Here is a 21,874-nt window from a genome sequence, read left to right as displayed (position 1 = left end):
AGAAGCAGAATGAGGCTGCACTGACTCTAAAATCAGTGCTTTTCTAAGTCTGGACTGTCTTCCAACGTGCAGGGAGCTCCAGGGCCCTGCCTGCATTTCAACCCTGAGACGGACCCAGCCAATGAAACGAAAAAGAAAAACAAAACGAGACTAATGGGAAGATAATTTTTGAGTCTGAAGCAGAAAAAAAGCTACTATGAAATTCAGACGTGTCTCTTTCTTTTGGAAAATCGACTTTTCATTATGGGGCTTTAATAAACATGCTAGCTTGAAAATAAAATCTCTACATTTATTTACAGCACAGCAAAGGAAGACAAGAATTGGGCCACACATCAGTGCAAAGTACACAATAAAAATATCAAAAACACCCTAGCAAGACACAGGGGGCGTTAAGATGTGAGGGTGTCTGGCCAGAGTGGCTCAGATGGTTGAGCATTGTCCTGGGCACCAAAAGGTTGCCGTCAGGGCACATACCTGGGTTCAGTGCCCAGTCAGGGCCTTTACAGAAAGCAACTGATCAATGTTTCTCTCTCACGTGGCTCTCTCTCCCCCCCCCCCACACACCCCTCTGCCTTCCTCTAAGCATGTCCCACATGAGGATTTTTAAAAAAATGTGAGCATACAAGGCATAATTTCTATACGAAGTTGGAGAGAAGACTCAAAGAAATACACAGGACAAAAATTGTGCCCCAAAGAAATGAATGTAAACAGACATTTGTGGTCCATGGCCAAGTATGTGGGCCCTGAGATTAGCTTCAAGAGCCTCCTGAAGCTGAAGGGAGACAACTGGCGATCGCATTACTCACAGAAGATTATGGATGCTGCCCTGCTGCCAAATATCAAATGTCCAGGCCTCCCAGCCCTGTTTCAGGGGAAGACGCCCTCGTCCCCAAATCTCAGCCAAAGGTGTTGGATGATGAATGTGCAACAACCAGATTCAAGTGTTTATTCCCCAGACGTAATTATAAACCACAGCCACATGACAACGTAGGGTCAGTGCGCCCTATTCTAACTAAGGGCAACGACCAGCTGACAGCCAGTTACCTCACTGGGTCTCAAAATTGGGGGACACCTGTAATCTGAACAATCTTCCCATAAGCAACCAATTCCAATCCCAACAGCAAAACAAGTCACTGTGAGAGACATCCAACTCCACCTCTGTGTCCTGAGGCTCAGGGCAACTTTCCTACCCTTCTCTGTGCCTCTGTTTCCCTCTCCAAAAATGAAGGTATGTCTATGGGGATTAAAATTAAATGTCATTTATAGAGCAGTTAAAACTGAGTCTGTTGACCACCAATAATTAAAGTTCCATGGTTTCTGAGAAACACAAGAGGGCAACCTATCGAATCAAGCCATCTCTGCAGCCACTGACCATCAGCACTGCTGAAGCAAAATTTCTCCCCCTGTAGGCCCCAGCCCCGCCACAGGAAGTCCAAAAAGAGCTAACTTCTGAGTAGAATTTACAAAGCTACTGTAGGCTCACATCAAGGTGCTACACTTCTGCTCTTTGGCCCGATTCTTTCTTACATTGGGCTATCTTAGACTTCAAACTTTCTGAACCCACCCAGACACCTTACTGCTCACTTAGGTTTGGGAGAAGGAACTGGCTTCCACGTCATTCTTCACAGCACCCAGCACCTGAGAACACGCCCTTTCCAATGCAGGCACGAGCTCTACCAGAGATCTCAATGTACCCCACCTTCTGTAACCAGGGGCCAGTCTGCAGGCGAGCAGAGCAAAGGTGCTAACCTTACTAGGATGGGTCCTCCCTATTGGCCAAAAAAATGCTGGAAATTCCTAGGACAGGGCAGTTCATTCCTTTAGGTTAACAATCACCCTTGCCTGATCTCTTTATAAATCTGCATAGCTTTCATCCCCTTGTTACAAAAAGCAACATAGGTTCATTTTAGTCAAATTAGTAATAAAGCAGATGTGCAAAAAAATAAAAAAGTTTTAAAATATAAATTCCCTATTTGCTCTTCAAACAATAATCATAATAAAAGAGGTAAAAATATAGGCCACCAACTTACAAGGTGAACTGACTGCCCCTGTCAAAAGGGTTGGAGCAGCAAAGTGGAGGAGGGATGGGCTGAGACACCCTCCCTGAAGTGGGGGAGGGGAGGGAAAAGGGAAAGAAACAAAAACAAGGAGGTGAACACAACGTTTGCCTATCACTGCTGCCACCTTAAAATTTCTAGCTGTGAGCCAGATTTCACAGATATGTTAAAAAAATATTTAAGATGATTTTTTTCTGAACTTCAAACAAATCATTCATGGCTTGTAGAATACTAAGCCACAAATCAAGTGCAAGGGGCACTTTGATATTTCCCGGGAAAATCCATCCACTTCCTAAAAAGCAATCATGGAAGCAACATCAAGTGATGTGAAATGCCAAGTCACTGTCTATGGCAGTGGTTCTCAACCTTCCTAATGCCTCGACCCTTTAATACAGTTCCTCATGCTGTGATGATCCCCAACCATAAAATTATTTTCGTTGCTACTTCATAACTGTAATTTGCTACTGTTATGAATCGTAATGTAAATATCTGATATGCAGGATGTATTTTCATTGTTACAAATTGAACATAAAGCACAGTGATTAATCACAAAAACAATATGTAATTATTTATGTTTCTCCGATGGTCTTAGGTGACCCCTGTGAAAGGGTCGTTTGACCCCCAAAGGGGTTGTGACCCACAGGTTGAGAACCGCTGGTCTATGGGAAAGCTCTGTGTTTGCCCAGTCTAAAGGAAGCAGGTTGTTTATTTCCTGCACACACAGTCCAGGGGTGACAGGCACCGGCTGTCGAGGAGGATGGGATTTTAAGCAACTAACATCAAGTCTGGGTGGACAGACATCTCTGCCTCGAAGCAGATCAGGGCACCCCTGGGAGAGATGTGTCAGGAATACCTGGACATTCTGGATAAACCAGGCCAAGCCTCTCATCCAGTGAGAGAGGAGTCCGCCACCCTCCTGGCCTCCCAGAGCACCCACACCTCCAGCAACTAAGAGCTTCCCAAGATGCCGCCATCCAAGCATGGGAGCTGCCTGCAGAAAAGGCGGTCTTGCTTCTCTTGGGAACTCTATGGAGGCAGCTAAGATCAATGCCGGAAGTTACTTAAAAGAGATTTTCTTCTGTGGCAGGGAACTGAACAGGATTACTTGTCAAGGACCTGCCCCTTTGCTTACAATGGAAGAAAACCTGTTTAGAGAGAACTACTTTATTGGGGGGGGAAATGACCTGGGAACATTTGAAATACCTTGACCTATGATGTAATGTCCTCCAAGGAGACTGAGCCAGTGATTCCTCACTGGCCATGAAGTCACCTATCACCTCGCTGAGTGTACAGGTAAGTAATAGCTCCAGATTGATTGACTGCAATGGATAACACCCGCAAGTCATAACCATCAGCAGAACCCAAGAAATCCAATTCTGCTGCACTATCTTCTACCTGTCAGAGGTCACAGCTGTGTTTACACACGGCCTATACCTCCGCTTCTCGGCTGCTGTAGGTTTCCTCTGCCCATTGGCTCTCCGGTGTCTGGGGTCACGGTGTTCTGTGCAACAGAGCTACCGGGTCCCAGATGTGATCACAAACATTTTGGACTCCACTTTTCATGACCTGAGATACGGCAAGTGTACGTTTTGGAACAGAGCGTCACCATCCTGGATCAAAACCAGGCAGCCCACGCACTGCCTCCTTTTTAAGCCCTGAGCAGGGTTTTAATGGCCCCACAGCAACATTGGGTTTATTAAAAGGGATCTTAATCAGCATTTACTCAGATCCAACTATACCTCATACTGTACAGCTGGTATGCAGAGATAATGGATTAAAAAAAGACCACTACACACTCAATGAAAACTACATTTACAAAAGCTAAGGAAAACAAAGAAAAATGCTATAAAGAGAAAATGGTGAGATTAATGCTTGGCAATTTCTAGAGGAGTTTTTGATATTTAGAAAAAAGGAATATGGATCAGAAACCAAACATAGTTGCCTAAGAGACATTCAGTGATATGCAGAAAGAAATGAGATTTCCAAAAGAAAAGTTTTGTTTAATAATACATCATAATTAAGATGGGATGTAAAATGTGTATTGATAACTACATCAATATCACTAAAATGTTCAGAGTAAAAGCCCCAGTTTCTATCACTAAGAACTTTACAATCTTTCTTGGCATGAGGGAAAGATTAGAGAGTGCTATGGACTGAATGTTTGTGTGCCCCCCCACCCAAAAAAAAAAACTTCTAGATTGAAACCTTACCCCCTACTGTGAGATGGTGAGGAGACAGGGCCTTTGGGGAGGTGATCAGGATTAGATGAGGTCATGAGAGTGGAATTCTCACGAGTGGGATTAGTGTCCTTTAAGAGTCGTGCAGCCAGCAGTCTGTGGAAGAGGGCTCTCACCAGAACCTGGCAACCCACCCTCCACAGCTGCGGGAAATAAATTTATGTTGTTTACAAGCCACTCAATCAAAGTATTTTTGCTATAGCAGCCCAAATTGACTTAGATAGATAGGCAGGCAGGCAAAATGAGATTTGATATGGATATATAGGTACACACACACACACACACACACACACACACACACACATACATGTAACTATCAAATAACACTAAAAGGTAAATATTAACTCACACTAGAAGGAATATTTTCCTATTGTCAAGTGTCGGGTGTAGACAGATAAAGATAGTATTTAGAATCTTCCTGTAGACAAGAGGGCTAGAGAAAGCTTCCTGAAGGTGAAAACAAAATTAGACCCTGAAGATCGGTCAGATTTGTCTTGAGCAAAGAAGGAAGGGAGACATTTCAGGCAGAGAGAATCAAAGTATGTGTGACGCACACAGGATTAGGTTAGAAATGCACAGTTTCAGGCTCCCCCTCAAACCTAAGTATCACCCGGGGGTGGGGCCCAGCAGTGTGGGCTTAACAAGGCCTCAATGGAGTCCTGACATGAGCTCAAGTTCAAGACACGCCCATGACTTCATGATAAATCTGGACCGCAATATGCTTTCAAGTAAATCCTTTAGGAAATATACAAACAGACTGGTGGTTGCCTGGGGGTGGGGGGGCTGGGTGAAAAAAGTGAAGGGATTGAGAAGTACAGATTGGTAGTTACACAATAGTCACAGGGATGTAAAGTACAGCATAGGGAATACAGTCAATAATATTATAATAACTATGGATGGTGCCTGGTGGGTACTGGAAATATCAGGGGGATCACTACGTAAAATATGATTGTTTAGCACTATGCTGTACACCTGGAACTATTATAAAATAATATTGACTTTCAAATGTAATTTAAATAGAGATAGACAAGAAACACTCTATAAATTTAAGAGAAATATGGGTCTATTTTATCTAATGCACAGAAAAATTCAAGTTCTTGATTCCAGACTTCCTTCAACTTCTATTTTTCGCTCTTCCTTTCTGGCCTCTGTGTTGGAGTGCTTTCCATGACATTTTAAAATTGGTGTGAATGGGAAGCTGGGGAATTCACTCCTCATTTGATTTATGACCAAAAATATCAAGCTCTTCATGTTTCAGGCATGGACGTGCTGTGAATTGAGCACTGGCTATACTGTGGCTCCTGTCCCTTTTCTACAGAATCACGATGGAAGAAGGATGCCTGACTAAACTGTACTCCACTGACCGTGGCAAATGCTCACTGAAAGGAATAATTAAGAGACCTGGTTTTTGCTTTAAACACACACACATGCGCCCAGACCGGTTTGGCTCAGTGGATAAAGCCTCAGCCTGCGGACTGAAGGGTCCCAGGTTCGATTCCGGCCAAGGGCATGTACCTTGGTTGTGGGCACATCCCCAGTAGGGGGTGTGCAAGAGGCAGCTGATCGATGTTTCTAACTCTCTATCCCTCTCCCTTCCTCTCTGTAAAAAAAATCAATTAAAAAAATTCAAGAAAATAAACACACACACACATGCAATGAATTCCACCCGGGAGTGCCCAGGAATACAGATTCCGGGCTCCTGTGTACCCACTGTCACTGTTGCTGGGATTACTAAAGAGAAAAGAATATATTCATTCAGGAAAAAATGACAGTAAAAATGACAAGCATGTTTGAGTAACATGTAATTTAAATCCACAACACACAGTCTTCGGCATGCATAGATGATGATTTTGGAGGGGATTTCATCTGGAGACTGTGATTCCTATTTTGAGTTTCACTTTGCTTTTCGGTTAGATTTTCAAAGTCTTCAGATGACCCCAAACTTTAGCATACCAAATTTCTCCAGTCCCTTTTAATACATAATAAGTTCCTAATGATTTCACGTGAATCCAGTAGTAACTATAAAAAGCCATCTAATGTGACGCACACTTTCCAATTCCATTTAAAGTCCCAAGAATGCCCGCATAGGGTTGAATGACATCATTATCTATGAGTTATCTTAAGCAACCTTTATTATTTATTAATTTATTTTTTTATCCTTACTCGAGGACATGTTCACTGATTCGAGAGAGACGGGGAGGGGGTGGAGGATGGGGGTGAGAAAGAAACAATGATGTAAGAGAGAAACATCGAATGGCTACCTCCCAACTGGGGACTGAACCTGAAACCTAGGTATGTGCCCTGACCAAGAATCCAACCAGAAACCTTCCGGTATGTGGGATGATGCCCCAATTAGCTGAGCCACCAGCCATGGCTAAAAGGTTTTTTTAGCTTTAAACACAGGATACCCAAATACTCTCAGGCTGAATTATAAAATGAATTTTGGGTGCAATTTGATTGAATATTCAAGTAAGGAATGGAATTATTAGTGGAGTTCTTTTTTATCTTTCTGAGCATTTGTTTGAAATTTGATGCTCTTTTGATGACCCTCCACACCAGCAATCCTCATTCACTCCACAGCCTGGTAAGCACAGAAAGACAGACATTTATGTAGTCAAACCAGGTCCATGGAATTGTGTCTGTATTGGTGTTGGTTGTCCTAATATCCCTGAGCTGACCTGTACATGTCTGGCATGAAACTAAACTGAGAAGAAAAATCAAATATTCCATCCATCAACTGTCAATTATGCAGGGTACGATGGAGTAAATAGAGCAGAATGCTAGCTATAAAGCCCTCAAAAATCCACACAACTAAAATATCCTTCTACCGATAGCTTCAACAGTTTACCGATCAAATGCATGCATTCTCATGTCTGCAGAAGTTTACATAACCAGTGGGAACGCATCCCGAGGAGGACAATAACAAAGTTCCTTAGTGCAACCCAAAACTGACATGAGCTGAACTTGAAACACGGGAAACAGCACCCATCCACCCCTTCCATACCCGGAACACAGACACTGCTCAGGAAAGGCCTTTTGTAGGGACCTTTCTCCCTTTGGCAGCCCCGCTGACTAGAGAACAAAGGTTCTCAGATCTAACAGCTTCAGTACCCACTGGCCATGAAAGCTTCTAAACAAGTCGCACCAAAAGGTCAAAGAGGGGAAAAAAAGGGGAGCATATGTAATACTTTCAACAATAAAGATTTAAAAAAAAAAGTCACAGCAAAGAAGCACAGTGAAACTTACGCAGCGGATGCCCAGTCTCCGTCAGCGACAAGGTGGTTTTTGTCTGGTCCCGGAAGCCCCTGGACAGAGGCAGTCGTGGGAGATGGGGAGGAAAGTGAGTCCAGACTGCTGGTGGGGGTGTCCTCCTTTGAAGGGTTAGGGCTGTCACCTGTGCAGGAGAAAAAAATAAGGCATCAACTTTCAAACGAATACTCAGGGGAGAGAAAAACCCAACTCCACAAATAATTACCACATCACCTGATTAGTCAATCAAATTATATCCAAAATTACATTTACAAAGCAGCTTTAGAGTACTGGGTGTCCTGACTTTAAAGATTTTGTTGTCTGTTTTTTCAATCAAAGATGCTTAAAATGTGTCATAGATAATACACAGTGAGGAGTGTTTTCCCCAGAAGAAAACACAATGATCAAAATCAGATCAAATGGAAGATGAAAGCCTCAATAGCGGCCACAATGACTTCCGAATCTCTGAGGAGCACTGTTACAAATTACAAGGGTAACCTCAACAAGTCAGGGCAGCCCACTGGCCCCACAAGGTCCAACCTCTCACTTCCTAGTCACCTGATAGTTCTTTTTAAATATATGTTTTTATTGATTTTTTTAGAGTTAGGAAGGGAGAAAGAAGCATAGATGTGAGAAACAGCAATTGGTTGCCTCCAGTTTACACCCCAACCAGGAACCAAACCGGCAACTTGGGCACATACCCTGACCGGGAATTGAACCGGCAACCTTTTGGTGCACAGGTCATCTCTCAACTGAGCCACACTGGCCAGGGCACCTGATGGTTCTTTAAGTCATTGCCAGTCACCACGTAGCACTTAATAAATTAAAAAATTCTAAAGGGACCTTGTCTTCTGAGCTGGATTACAATTTAATAGCCCAACTTATTAAAATTCCAGACACAGAGAAATTCCATTTCCCTGTGAACATTAGGGAGGATGTGATACAAGAATCGAGCCCAGGCAGTGACTCCAGAAGATGACATCAAACCAAAACTAAAGGGCATTTCAAAAATGGGTTGCATGATTCATTCATTCACAGAGGACCATTTTATGGAATGCAGTTAGCATCATTTGTACACATTACGGTAGAAAATACGGAAGATGGAAAAGAGAGGCCCCCAAGAGCAGTGGTTTCCCTCAACTGGTCTTCTTGCTGTCACAGTATCCCCGCTACTACAGACACACCTGAACAGCACCCATTAGGGCTTGAAAACCCCTCAGCCAGACTGACACTCCCCTAAATATTAACTATTCCACTGCCTCATAGAGGCAGCAACGTTCTATTAAGATGGCCCTGGTTTGGCATTTGTTTTATAGGTGATGGGTCTCAATAGCTGGCCAACAAAGTGCACCATGGAAGCAGATAAGACATAAGGTGGAAGCCCACACCATCAGGCACAAAGAGCTTCTAGCCAGTCAAACCTTACATTTCTCCTCAGCCTGAAATCCTCGAATCAGAGCATGCAGGAATGCCAGGAGCAGCAAGGAACTTGCTCTTAGAAAGCCATCTCAGACGGCTTTCACATCTACGAACAGGAAAGCACATGAGAAATGCTGGGCTCTGATTAAGCTAGATCCCAAGATGCTAATCTTGAAAACTGACTGTATGAAATCATTCTTATTTAACACTGACCCAGCTTGCAACTAAGGCTAAGGGAGAGAACCTTAAAAATGGAAACCTAGAAAAGCTGAATTCAGGGAAGTAGATGATGAAGAGACATCGAGCTCATTTGCAGAAAAGAGCTGGATGGGCTTGAGCTATCCAGGCACCAGGGAAGAAGTAGCCTGTGTTTCCTAGTGGGCTGTATCCCAGAACAAAAATAAATCAAAAGGAAGTCATAGTGGCCTATCATTGGGTTTAAACTTGGCCCTTCTGCGTGGGGCTGAATGACTCTAATTAGCTAAACACATTTGTAGTGGGGGGCTTTAGAGATGATGGTAAAGGATGAAAGGAGGGATTCTTTATGGGGACAGTTATGGGAAGATACCTGGACGATCCTGTGCAGAAGGCTCTGGGAAGGGAGAGTTTTCTGAGCCTTTTCTTTCATGAGTGTGCTGTCGGGGAAGGTGCGAGATGTGGTGGGGCATGAGATGACCTGATGTCTGTGATCAGGTCTTCTCCCTGGTCTGCGTCGCCCCGTAAAGCCTCACTCTGTCCCCATTCACAAATGTGCAACGTAGTCTACGGCATGATTCCTCATTCAGTGAAGTCACCTTTCTACGGCCCTTCACTACAAAAGTGTTTAGCTAATCAGAGTCATTCAGCCCCACACAGAGGGGCCAAGTTCAAGACAAAAGAACTGAAACCCAATGTAGACACTATGACTTCCTTTTGACTTATTTTTGTTCTGGGACCCCCCCCCCCCGCCCCGAAACACAGGCTACTTCTTCCCTCGTGCCTGAATAGCTCAAGTCCACCTCGCTCTTCTCTGCAAATGAGCCCACGAATAAGGGCCTTGACTGTCAGGCCGCTCCCCGGTGTTCCTCAGTCATCATGAGTAAGGGCTGTCTTCAAAATTAAGAACATTTCAAACAGAAGCCCAGCATGGGGCCTGAAGTAAACTCCTGAACATTTACCTGCACAACAGCTCCCACTTCAGGGCCTGGCTAGAAGTAGCAAAATAGGTTCAGCTCTGAAGCAGACAGGATAACCTTAACATGAGTCAGACGCACACAGCTTGCTGGCTCCGGAGGCTGGATGCCAGCCCTCAGCTCTCTGGGCCCCATTCCCTGACTGCAGGGCATGACAGAGCAAAAGCAGCAAACAAGGGCCTGGGACCAGCTTACTCCCTGATTCACTCCCACAGGGAGAAACCTGTCAATGAGAAGCAACTGCGGGGAACTGGAGAGCCAGGGTCTAATGTTACTTTCAAAAGACACCTGAACTGTGTTTACAACCAGATACCCCAGCTCATCCACACTGCCTCCAACCCTCTCCCCAAGCCAACTGACACAGCATAAATTGTCATTCAACATATTGCATCCCATCCTATTAGAATTTCTGTCTTCCTTCCTGCCATACAGTGGCGATCTGAACCCTCAGGTGAAAACAATACTGGTAGAAGTTTGTTTACTCAAACTGATACCTCACCCTACTTTCCGTGGGCAACAAAGGGCACAAAATTCCTTTCACCTTCACTATTCAGGAATAAGCTTATTTACCTGAGTATCGTGGAACTCAAGGGAACACCCACACCAAGCACATCAACAGTAAATACCCATGTGCATGTCTGAAATTTTAGTTCCCCAAAACCAAATCACTACTTTTTACCTTGTATGAAAAGAATACAATTTAAAAAACAAATTCTATGTTCAATGATTTCTGGAATGAAGGTTTTAACTGCTAGGAAACTAACGTGTACTTGAGAATTAAAGTCAGATACTTTCATCACTTTTCACATTTCACTTGAGTGTCACACAACTTCTTAGGTGTTGCACTTTAACAGGCTTCTACGGACAGAGTAGTCACCTGTGAGCAGCAAAGTTGTTCCAAGTAAGTGAACACAAATGGTGCTGATCAGCTTTCCTTATGAACAGACTCCAAGGTAAGAAACTCACTAGCAGCAGAACTACCACTGTCTAGAAGATAAAATAACCCTCATAACATCCAGCCTAATTCCCACCATCTCCACCAAGCACACCACCTTTCCTGCCTCTTCTCTCCTTTCTTACAACTGTAAGTAGAAATCAAGTTCGCATCTCACTGTCATCTAATAGTTTCCTGACCTGGTTTTAAATCCCCATTTCTATTATGCATTTTTTGAGGATGGAGACCATGTCTCAATCTTGGTAATCCTTGAAGAACACACTGCAGAACCAAACAAATCACGAGTCTTCATAAAATACCGACAGTGGACTCACGTTCACGCAAAATATCATGAACAAAGAAAGCCAATGCCCGTAGAAATTAAGAAGTGAAAATTATCTACAAACCCCAAAGTAATGTTACAAAATCTGCACCCAGCTGCCAATTATCATCCTCTCCCCGTTCAAGCCACACACATTTCTAACTTTCTATATTCAACCAACAAGCATTTACGGAGCTTCTACTTGTGTACAAGGCATACCACAGGTGCTGAGTTAAAAAGGTGAGGAATCAGTCCCTAACCAAAGATGCTCATAGCTTAGTGCAGAAGACAATCAGATAAAGACAAACAAGCAGAAGGTGGTGTACTAGTATGTGGTAAGATGATTGTATCAAGCAGCTTTGAGATCCAAAGAATGGAATTTCCAAACCTGCCCAAGATGGGAGTGAAAGACATGGGGGTCAGGCAATGGGAATAGGAAGAAATTGTCACTAACCTTTTGAGGGGAAAAAAAAAAAACCCTCATAAAGATAAACAACCCAATCAAAAAGTGGGCAATGAACCTAAATAGATACTTTTCAAAAGAGGACATAAGGAAGGCCAAGAAACATTTGAAAACATGCTCAAAGTCACTAATCATCGAGAGATGCAAATCAAAACCACAATAAGATACCATTTCACACCTGTCAGAATGGCTGTCATGAACAAATCAACAAATGACAAGTGCTGGCAAGGATGCGGAGAAAAAGGAACCCTCATGCACTGCTGGTGGGAATGCAGACCTGTGCAGCCACTGTGGAGAACAGTATGGAGTTTCCTCAAAAAACTAAAAATGGAACTCCCATTTGACCCTGTGATCCCACTTCTAGGAATATATCCCAAGAAACCAGAAACACCAATCAGAAAGGATATATGCACCCATATGTTCATAGCAGCACAATTCACCATAGCTAAGATCTGGAAACAGCCTAAGTGCCCATCAGTAGATGAATGGATTAGAAAACTGTGGTACATCTACACAATGGAATACTGAAATAAGTCAGTCAGAGAAAGATAAATATCACATGATCTCACTCATTTGTGGAATATAATGAACAACATAAACTGATGAACAAAAACAGATCCAGAGACAGAGAAGCATCGATCAGACCGTGAAACCTCAGAGGGAAGGGAGGGGAAGGTGGGGGTAAGGGGGAGAGAGCAACCAAAGGACCTGTATGCATGCATATAAGCATAACCAATGGACACAGACACCAGGGGGTTGAGGACATGAGCAGGCGGCAGGGGGGGAATGGGGGGATAAGGACACATATGTAATACCTTAATCAATAAAGAAAGAGAAAAAAAGAATGCTTACAAATAAATGCTAAAAAAAAAAACACCTCATAGAGAAAATATCAGGACTGGAAGCACAGAAATAAGCAGGTGGCAGTTTTCAGAGCTACAAGTAGTTGGATTTGTCTAGAGCAGTGGTTGGCAAACTCATTAGTCAACAGAGCCAAATATCAACAGTACAACGACTGAAATTTCTTTTGAGAGCCAAATTTTTTAAACTTAAACTATATAGGTAAGTACATTGTTATTAACTTAATTAGGGTACTCCTAAGGCTTAGGAAGAGCCACACTCAAAGGGCCAAAGAGCTGCATGTGGCTTGCGAGCCGCAGTTTGCCGACCACGGGTCTAGAGAATAGGGTCAATAGCCAGAGGATGAAGGAGGGTGAAGTTTTGAATAGACCAAGGTATTTGAATTTGTTCTACAGGCATTGGGAGGTTATTGCTGAGATAAAGCGAAGAAGTGATATGTTCCAGAGAATGGATTCAAGAGTGATTCAGGTACTGCAGTCATTAGAATTTTCTGAATAAAGGTGAAGGGGAAAAGGGAAACCTAAGATGACCTTCAAATTCTTGACTTAGGGAATAAAAAGACTTGGTTCTGAACCAAAGCACCTAGGTGAACCTGGAGGAGGCAGAAGGGGTGGAAGGGAGGTAGAAAGAAGGAAGGAGAGGAGGAGGCTCCAACTCATCAGACCCATGTTTACACACACAAAACCCTCCTTCAGGATGAGCCATGATTCTAAGAGCACAGACAAAACTAACACAGTCAGCAAATGCAACAACAATAAAAATACTCAGAGATTTAGAGCTTTGTACTATGTAGAACAGAAGTGAAACTGCCAACATCCAGGGCCCAGAAAAATTAAATTGAAAGAAATATTTAAAGACATAATGACCAATTCATCAAAATTAAAGAAACTTCAAAGACCTCAATCCAAAGGACTCAGAGTGCTAAACAGGGGAATAAAAAAAAAAAATCCTGTTTTAAGATACATTATTGCAAAATTTAAGAATCCTATCCTATATAATAAAAGGGTAATATGCAAATTGACCCTAACAGCAGAACTACTGGGAACAACCCGTCACTATGACACACACTGACCACCAGGGGGCAGATGCTCAACACAGGAGCTTCCCCCCCCCCGCCCTCCGGTGGACAGTGCGCTTCCACAGGGGGAGCACCACTCATCCAGAAGCCAGCTCATAGCTGGCCAGTGCAGAGGCAGTGGTGGGAGCCTCTCCCACCTCCAGGGCAGCGCTAAGGATGTCCAACTAATGGCTTAGGACTGCTCCATGGGGTCCCGGACTGTGAGAGGGTGCAGGCCGGGTTGAGGAACTCCCCCCACAAGTGCACAAATTTTTGTGTACCAGGCCTCTAGTATCAATTTAAAAAAGAAAACCTGAAAGAGCAGATCACATAAAAAAAAAACAAAAACAGACTGACAACAGAGTTCTTAATAGCATCAATGAATGCACAATGTTGAAATAATATATTTAACGTATCAAAGAATTTTGAACATAGAATTATATATTCAATCTCACGTTCAGATGTGAGGCCATAAAAAATTATTACACATAAAATACCCAAGTTTGCACACAAATAACTATATTGATAACACACAAAGAAAAGTAATATGAGATGTTCAACAAACTTGATAATGTCTATTGTTGTCTTTTTTTAAAAACTCTAGGGCAAAAGAAAAGGTAAAAACACAACCAAAATTATCCAAAACCCAAATTCTGGAAAATATCAACATGATGGGGTGGACAGCCCAGGGAGAGATGACAGTGGAGAGAGAAATATAAATTATTTAGTTTAAGAAATCAACAGATAAATGAGATTATAAATCCCCAAATAAGGGAAAACTTAGAAACAAAACAGAACATATGTCATTGGAAATAGCAGAATAACATTTTCTTTTTTGAAGAGAAAGCAGGAAAGAAAAAATCATGTTTCAAAATTCATTAAATAAACATAAAATGACAGAAATCCTAACATAATAGTAATTACAATATATATAAATGGATTTAACTCACCAATTAAAAAAGCAGTGACTCTCCAAATGTATATTTTAAATCCAACAATATGTTACTACAAGAAACATGCTTAAAACAAAACAAAGATAGAACAAAAAATAAAAGATAGAAATACCAGGCAAATGTGAACCAAAGAAAGATAATCTTAATAATCTGCATGAGAGACAAAGAGTCATTTTATATTGATAAAAAGACAAGATGATCAAACAAGAAAAAAAGCACCTAAATGATGCAGCCTCAAGGAACAAATAGAACTATGAGGAGAAACAGAAAATTCAACAATTGTAATTGGAAATTTTAACACACTCCTCTCAGATACTGCTATCAGCTAGGAAAAAAATACAAGGTCTCTGTAATAAAAAATACAAAGCTGATCCACTTTTCACACATACCATATACCTAACACATCAAATATTTATGAAGGAAGACTAAAGTCTTAAAGAATTCCAAAGAATAAATATCATGCATACCAGACAAAACATTCTCATGCCAAAATTGCAAAGTATTTAAAACCTAAATACTTAGATGTTACATTTTCCATATGCTGATTAAGTGTGGTTAAAAAGAGAATCACAATAAAAATTAAGAAAAAATTTATAACTCAGGACAATAAAAACATTTCTATCAAACTTGTGAAACACAGCAAAACAATACCAGAGAATTTTATAGCTTGAAAAGAAAACAGAAAAGGTTCAGAATATTTTTATGCCGCATTTAAATAGGCAAAGTTCCTACATAATAATAATCAAAGAAGAGTCACCATGACTGTTTAAGTACTGAAATTAAATTCAGTCAGGGTGAATTCTCAATAAAATTTCCTAAAATATATTTGATGTCTTTTTATTTTAGTTTATTTATTCAACAGGGATTACTTGAATACTATAAATAATTATACACAGGCTATTCCAAAAAGTATAAAGCTAATACTCATAACTATTATTTTTACTGGAGGCCCGATGCACGAACTTCTGCAAGGAGCTTGGCCCTCGCAGCCCCGGCTTCATCCGAAGGTCATCCAGAAGGTCATCCAGACGGTAGTTCTGCTGTTCGGTCTAATTAGCATATTAGCTCTTTATTATATAAGATTATCTGCTGGTATGAAAGACTTTCTCCCACATCACAGTGGACATTGATGAGAAAATGTGGTTTAATGTATAAAAACTCACCCTAAGTACAGAGTAATAAATCACAAAACTAAACATAATTTACTTTACTTTTGAGAGTAGCTTCAACTAAAATCAGGTGGGCTTTGCCCAGCTGGCGTGGCTTAGTGGTTGAGCATTGTCCTATGAACCAGGAGGTCATGGTTTGATTCCCGATAAGGGCACATGCCTGGGTTGTGGGTTCGATCCCCAGTGTGGGACATGCAGGAGACAGCTGATTCTCTCTCATCACTGATGTTTCTATCTCCCTCTCCCTCTCCATTCCTCTCTGAAATCAATACAAATATATTAAATAAACAAATAAATAAATCGATAAATAAATAAAATTTAAAAATCAGATGAGCTCTTGGCAGCAGGGGGTGTTCAATGCTGCTCTAACTTCGCCCCATGCCCCTCTCCCCTTGTGCCTGGACTCATGCTCCTGTCATTCTGTGTTTTCCATCTTTTAAATGGGGCTGACCAATAATCAGCAAGGATGCCTTGCTTAGAGTAGTTCAACTTCTCCTTTGCCCAAATGGTGTGCCTGCTCTGATGATGCTCTCTCTACCGGAGGGAAGGATATCCTTAAAGACAAGCATTCTCTGGGTAAAAGTCGAAGTAGCATAGAGACTAACAGATCTGGGAATGAAGCGGAAAGGAAGAGGTTTAAAACTGGGAGAAAATTATGAAATGCTGCAGTAGGAGCAGAGTTTTATTTGTTTGTTTTGCTAGCTTATATAAGCCTATTCAAAACATAACCTCTGAACTAAGCAGGAAACATTCATGCTGCCCTAGTTTCCACCACCATGTGGCAGATGTTATGACATCAATAAAATCTCCTTCAAACCATAGTGGTCTTTCCTCCAAATGCTACCTAGGACATAGGGTGTACTAAAAAGGAGAGGGGTGTCTGGGATCAAGAACAATACTCCAAAATTCATGTCATAGATACTCTGACTTACTTTGCTATAATAAAGTCTGAGTGGCTATATTTTACCATGTCAAAACTGGTTCCTGATGCTGCACTGACAAGTGTAAATTAGAATGAGCCAACACTCATTTCTCCTCCCCTCACCTCAAAATGCTGTTGAACTTGACATTGTAAATAAAACTGAATGCTGAACAGCCAATGTGGAAGTGATCTGTAAAAATAAAGCTAACTCTATCTAGAAGCTGGTGAGAAGCTCCAGATGTATGAAACAGTAGCAAGAAAACATGTCTCCACCCATTTCCTTTTTTTCTTGTTAATCCTTACCCGAGGATATTTTTCCATTGTTTTGTTTTTGTTTTTTTTAGAGAGAGTGGAAGGGAGGAGGATAGACAGAGAGAGACACATTGATGTGAGGGAGACACATTGATTGGTTGCCTCCTGCACCCCCGACTAGAATCAAACCCAGGACCCTTTAGTCTGCAGGCCTGCACTCTATCCACTGAGCAAACCAGCTAGGACTCTGCTGATTTTCATAAAGTCAACATGATAGATAGGATGGGACCAAAAATGGAATCTGAAGGCTAATGGAGATCAAAGGCTATAGCTGTTCATTCTTCAATGATCAGTGCATGGGAAGAGTAGCATGCACGAAGTAAGGCTGTTCCCCGGAATATGGTTAATAAAGGTCAAATTGGATTGCCTGAGTCATGAGAACTAAGACATCATAGAACTGTCAGACCAGATCAGAACAACAACTCATCTTTTAACAAGGAATTCCACTTTTACCAAGGACACCCAAGGAGACACTAGTTGTACATGGCCTCGCCCTTCCAACCCAAGTCTGCCTGCTTTCCTATTACGGGTGAAACTGTCGTGGACAGTGAAACATCCAAGCGTTCCACCTCTGATAAAGGAGCTTGGCTTCCAGAGCAGCTTGCCACTCACTACTGCTCCAAAGGGAGGATCACAGTTTCATCTGGTATGTTGTTTTGCATCTTGTCCTTGGCACAGGCATCCCATAATTATTGACTTACAGACGGGGGTGGCCAGATGCCAACTTTCCTGCAAGGTTGAGGAAAAGGGGGAATGGCCACACCCAAGCCCCACAGAAGACAGCCTGTCTTGCCTAGCTGGATTATCTCGGAGGGCTGCATCCAAGTAGGCCGCTCCTTGGATACGGAGGAAAGGTGAACAGACTTGTTTCTTCACAGCCTACTCTCGTGCTTGGCTGGGCCAGAACCTCGTGGAGTTCATGACCTTCTCTGACTGAAGCTGTGATGTGCATGCAGAATGGCTGGTGCACAGCAGAGCAGCCTCTGAGCAGCAGGCCTGACAAAAGGCATGACCAGATCCAAAGCCCAAGGGACACCCAACCAGCCAAAGAAAATCTAGCACTCCCTTCACATCTCTCTATATACAGTCGACTTGAACTCAAATGGCCAGATAATGGCAATACTTGCTTTAAGAGGCACTATCACCCTGGCGGGTATGCTCAATGGTTAGGGCATCGGCCCACATACCGAAAGGTCCAGATTTTATTCCCTGTCAAGGGCACCTGGGTTTCAGGTTTGCTCCCCAACCCTGGTCGGGGCACCTGTGGGACACAACCAGTTGATATGGCTCTCTCATATCGATGTCTCGATCTCTCCATGTCTCGATCTTCCTCCCCCTCCCTCCCTCCTTCCCTCTCTCCCTGGCCCTTCCTCCCTCCATTCCACTCTCTCTGAAAAAGTAATGAAAAAAATATCCTCAGGTGAGGATTAACACACACAAAAAAAGAAGAAGAAGCACTATTCATGGTGGCATTAAACAGATGGTGGTATTAAACAGGTAAGATCTATAGAAGAAGAAAAAAAGTCCTAAGTAAGACAAAAATTAAAGTTGATATATTTTTAGGCCAAAAATCTATTCTTATTCTTCTCAAAACATAGCCCAGAAGATTTACATCATAGTATATTGTACATTAGTTTCCCTAAAATGAAGAAGTATACACGGAAGGGAAAGAGGGAAGAGGGGGGAGGGGAGAGAAGAGAAGTTAGTTCCTGCCTTAAACTAATTAGAATAATAAAGACAGGTTAGGGAACTCAAAGTTTGACTTTAAAAGTGAGCTTTTGAATTGCTAATGTAATTGGGTACCTCTCTTTAAAGGGCAAACCCAACACTACCACTCAAAGGGAATTCTTTACTTCCATAGAACAGTAGGTGGTAAATGATGACTGTTAAAAAAACAAAACAGTCTAGATTCTTTGATCAGAAAATCATCCCTAAGTTTTACATTAGGGAAAGGGGCAGGGGGTACGAGAAATTATCCTGCCAACTGCCCATTAAGGAAAGAAAGCTAATTGTGTTTCTCAGCAGTGGGAGGTGCATGAAGGACAGGTTATAATTGCTGAGTGGAAGGAAAGGTTCCTAAAGTCCCACTTAGCCCCATTCTTAGTTCCACTGCAAGTTAAAGCTATGTCGTGCTGGGTGGGGGGCAAGGTGTCCCAGTTCCTCTCATTCCATTTTGCCCTCCTCAAACAAGACAATCATAAGGAAACTAAGTAACAGGCAGATCCATGACAGGCAGTGGCTAGATGAGACTAATTGAATCAGATAATACAATTTCTCCAGTTGAAATCACAACTGCAAAAGGGAAATGTGACTCTCCGTGGAACCTCTCACCTCAATCGCAAAAGCACGAAAACAAAACTACATATAGATACGTATCCCCCTCCCCCCAAAATAAAACTGAATAAGAGAAAAGGCAACTCCTGAACTAGAAATTAACATGTCTCATTAAGACATGAAAAGATGTAATGATATTGCCATAAAATGATACTGCAGATTTTATTTTCTATTGTCCAAAGGTTTAAAAAATTAAGCACAATGCTAGCCCCCAAAAGCTATTGCAGTGGTTCTCAACCTGTGGGTCGAACAACCCTTTCACAGGGGTCACCTAAGACCATCGGAAAACACATATAAAATTACATATTTTTTTGTGATTAATCACTATGCTTTAATTATGTGCAATTTGTAACAATGAAATTGGGGTTCACCATAACATGAGGAACTGTATTAAAGGGTCGCGGCATTAGGAAGGTTGAGAACCACTGAGCTATTGGATAGCTAAGATATGACAAAAGTGTACTCTAGAAAGAGCTGAGGAGGGAATCAGCTGCATTATAATCACATGGCATAAAAACAGAATCTGTCAGAACCTCAGAGCAGCAGCTAACAGGCGTTAGGTTACAACTCCAAGAACCACCTCTACTTCTTGGGAAGGTTGACTGAAGTCGGTAGCAATTCAATTATAAGATGAATAAGACAGGTTCGGTTGCAATGTCAACAGAAGTCAAAGCAAATTGCTCTCCTCTATAAAGCAGAGAGCATTTTTATATCGTAATCCCAGACCAGAGGCATTATTTACAGACTGAGACTTCTGCCCTCATAAAGAAACAAAAAATATAACAACCATGTACTATTATGCTAAGGAAACAAAAAGTTAATCAGATACCATCTTCCATAAACTTCTGAGGGAGGCTGACACTGTGACAGCCCAGGAAATTTAGGACAAGTGCTGGGAACAGACTCCAGCCCAGGGAGATGATGAAGGCTATTGGACTCCTAGCCATTTACCTATCCTCCTCCCCACTATTCTTCTCACATAAGAATGTTAATTACTGCCCGGCCAATGTGGCTCAGTGGCTGAACATTGACCTATGAACCAGGAGATCACGGATGATTCCTGGTCAGGGCACATGCCTGGGTTGCAGGCTTAATCCCCAGTGTGGGGCGTGCAAGAGGCAGTCGATCAATGATTCTCTCTCATCATTGATGTTTCTCTCTCTCTCCCTCTCCCTTCCTCTCTGAAAGCAAGAAAAATACATTTTAAGAAAAGAATGTTAAATACTATCAATTCGCAGATTAAGACACTAGTGACCAATGAACCTATTTATTACACTGGACAGAAACCAAAAGACTCAGTTTCATTTTCTATGAAAGTGTATGTTTAAGCCCTCTGCTTCATACATCAGGCCCTCAGGAAAATAGAACCTAAAATTCTGGAGGATTTACTACCTGGATGGTGTATAGCCATTAACACATTTGTTCTTGGCAAAAAAACACATAAAATTTTATTGCCCCAAACTCATGAGGCGTAAAGGAGAATTTGTCGAGATCATAAAAGACAGCAAGAAGTGACAGAGATTTAAATCCAGGTTAGTCTGAATCCAAACTTAACCACAAATAATTCTACCATTCAATAAAATTCTTCGCTGCCTAAGTACTTCCAGTGATAGAGGTTCCCCAAAATGCTAGGACAACGTGATTCTGAGAGAGCAGCCCAGGTAGAAGGTGAAAGACATATTGCTCAAACCAGAAATCACTAAGCAGCAAGAGCTACCCTTTCTCAACGTGGCGCCAATAGAGTCTTTTCATGTCAACTCATGCAAGAGGGGCTCCATACCCTTCTTACTAGGGCTCTGCTTTAATTCGTTCCACTTGGAATTGGCCACGCTGAGATAACATCTTCTCCAAGATTTCTGCTCATCTTCCTGGCTACCAAAGAGAATGTTTCAAATCAGTCACTCTTGACAGCCTTTAAAAATTCTGTTTCGTTCAGGATAAACAATACTTCGGTTGGTTTGAAAAGATGTTTCTTAGACAGCCTGGCTACCTCCTACGCCGTAAGAGTTTCAAAGAGGGCTATAAAGAGAGTGACAGCTGCCTGCATTCAGAAGTAGAAATTAAAATACAAGCTATTAGAAGTGAAAAAAAAACCCACACTGCAGGGAGACAAGCTTTAAAGAATTTCTCTCTCTCCTATAAATCCCAGTTACCTGCCATGAACTTATTTTCACCACAGAAGCAGCTATGTACTTTATAAAGGCGTTAAATACACTTTCTCTTTCCCCCTCCAGAGAAAGGGGGAAATGTTCATCCCACGCAGAAGCAGAGTGAAGATTATACAGGAAGTCATATAACAAGTTGCCTTGTGCTTTGTCACTAACGTTGGGGGGCTGGTGTTCTGGAAGGTTCCTGGGGGAAGGGCGATGCAGGGGAGGTGGCTCCCATGATGTATGGGGGCACACCACAACTC

The 21,874-nt window shown here is 42.1% G+C and overlaps 1 protein-coding gene across 1 annotated transcript in view; it reads right to left on the bottom strand.

Moving 5' to 3' along the window:
• ARHGAP10 (Rho GTPase activating protein 10) overlaps nucleotides 1-21,874 on the bottom strand; it is a 255,849-nt gene that overhangs the window by 14,399 nt on the left and 219,576 nt on the right. Inside the window, exon 20 of the mRNA XM_005871405.2 lies at nucleotides 7,541-7,688. Coding sequence (XP_005871467.1) covers nucleotides 7,541-7,688 — 148 coding nt within the window. The remainder of the gene's footprint in view (nucleotides 1-7,540; nucleotides 7,689-21,874) is intronic.

This window comes from Myotis brandtii, unplaced genomic scaffold (assembly GCF_000412655.1).
Source record: "Myotis brandtii unplaced genomic scaffold, ASM41265v1 scaffold34, whole genome shotgun sequence".
Lineage (NCBI taxonomy): Eukaryota > Metazoa > Chordata > Mammalia > Chiroptera > Vespertilionidae > Myotis > Myotis brandtii.
Note: the sequence above shows the minus strand (reverse complement) of the source record. Positions and strands in the feature narration are given on the sequence as shown.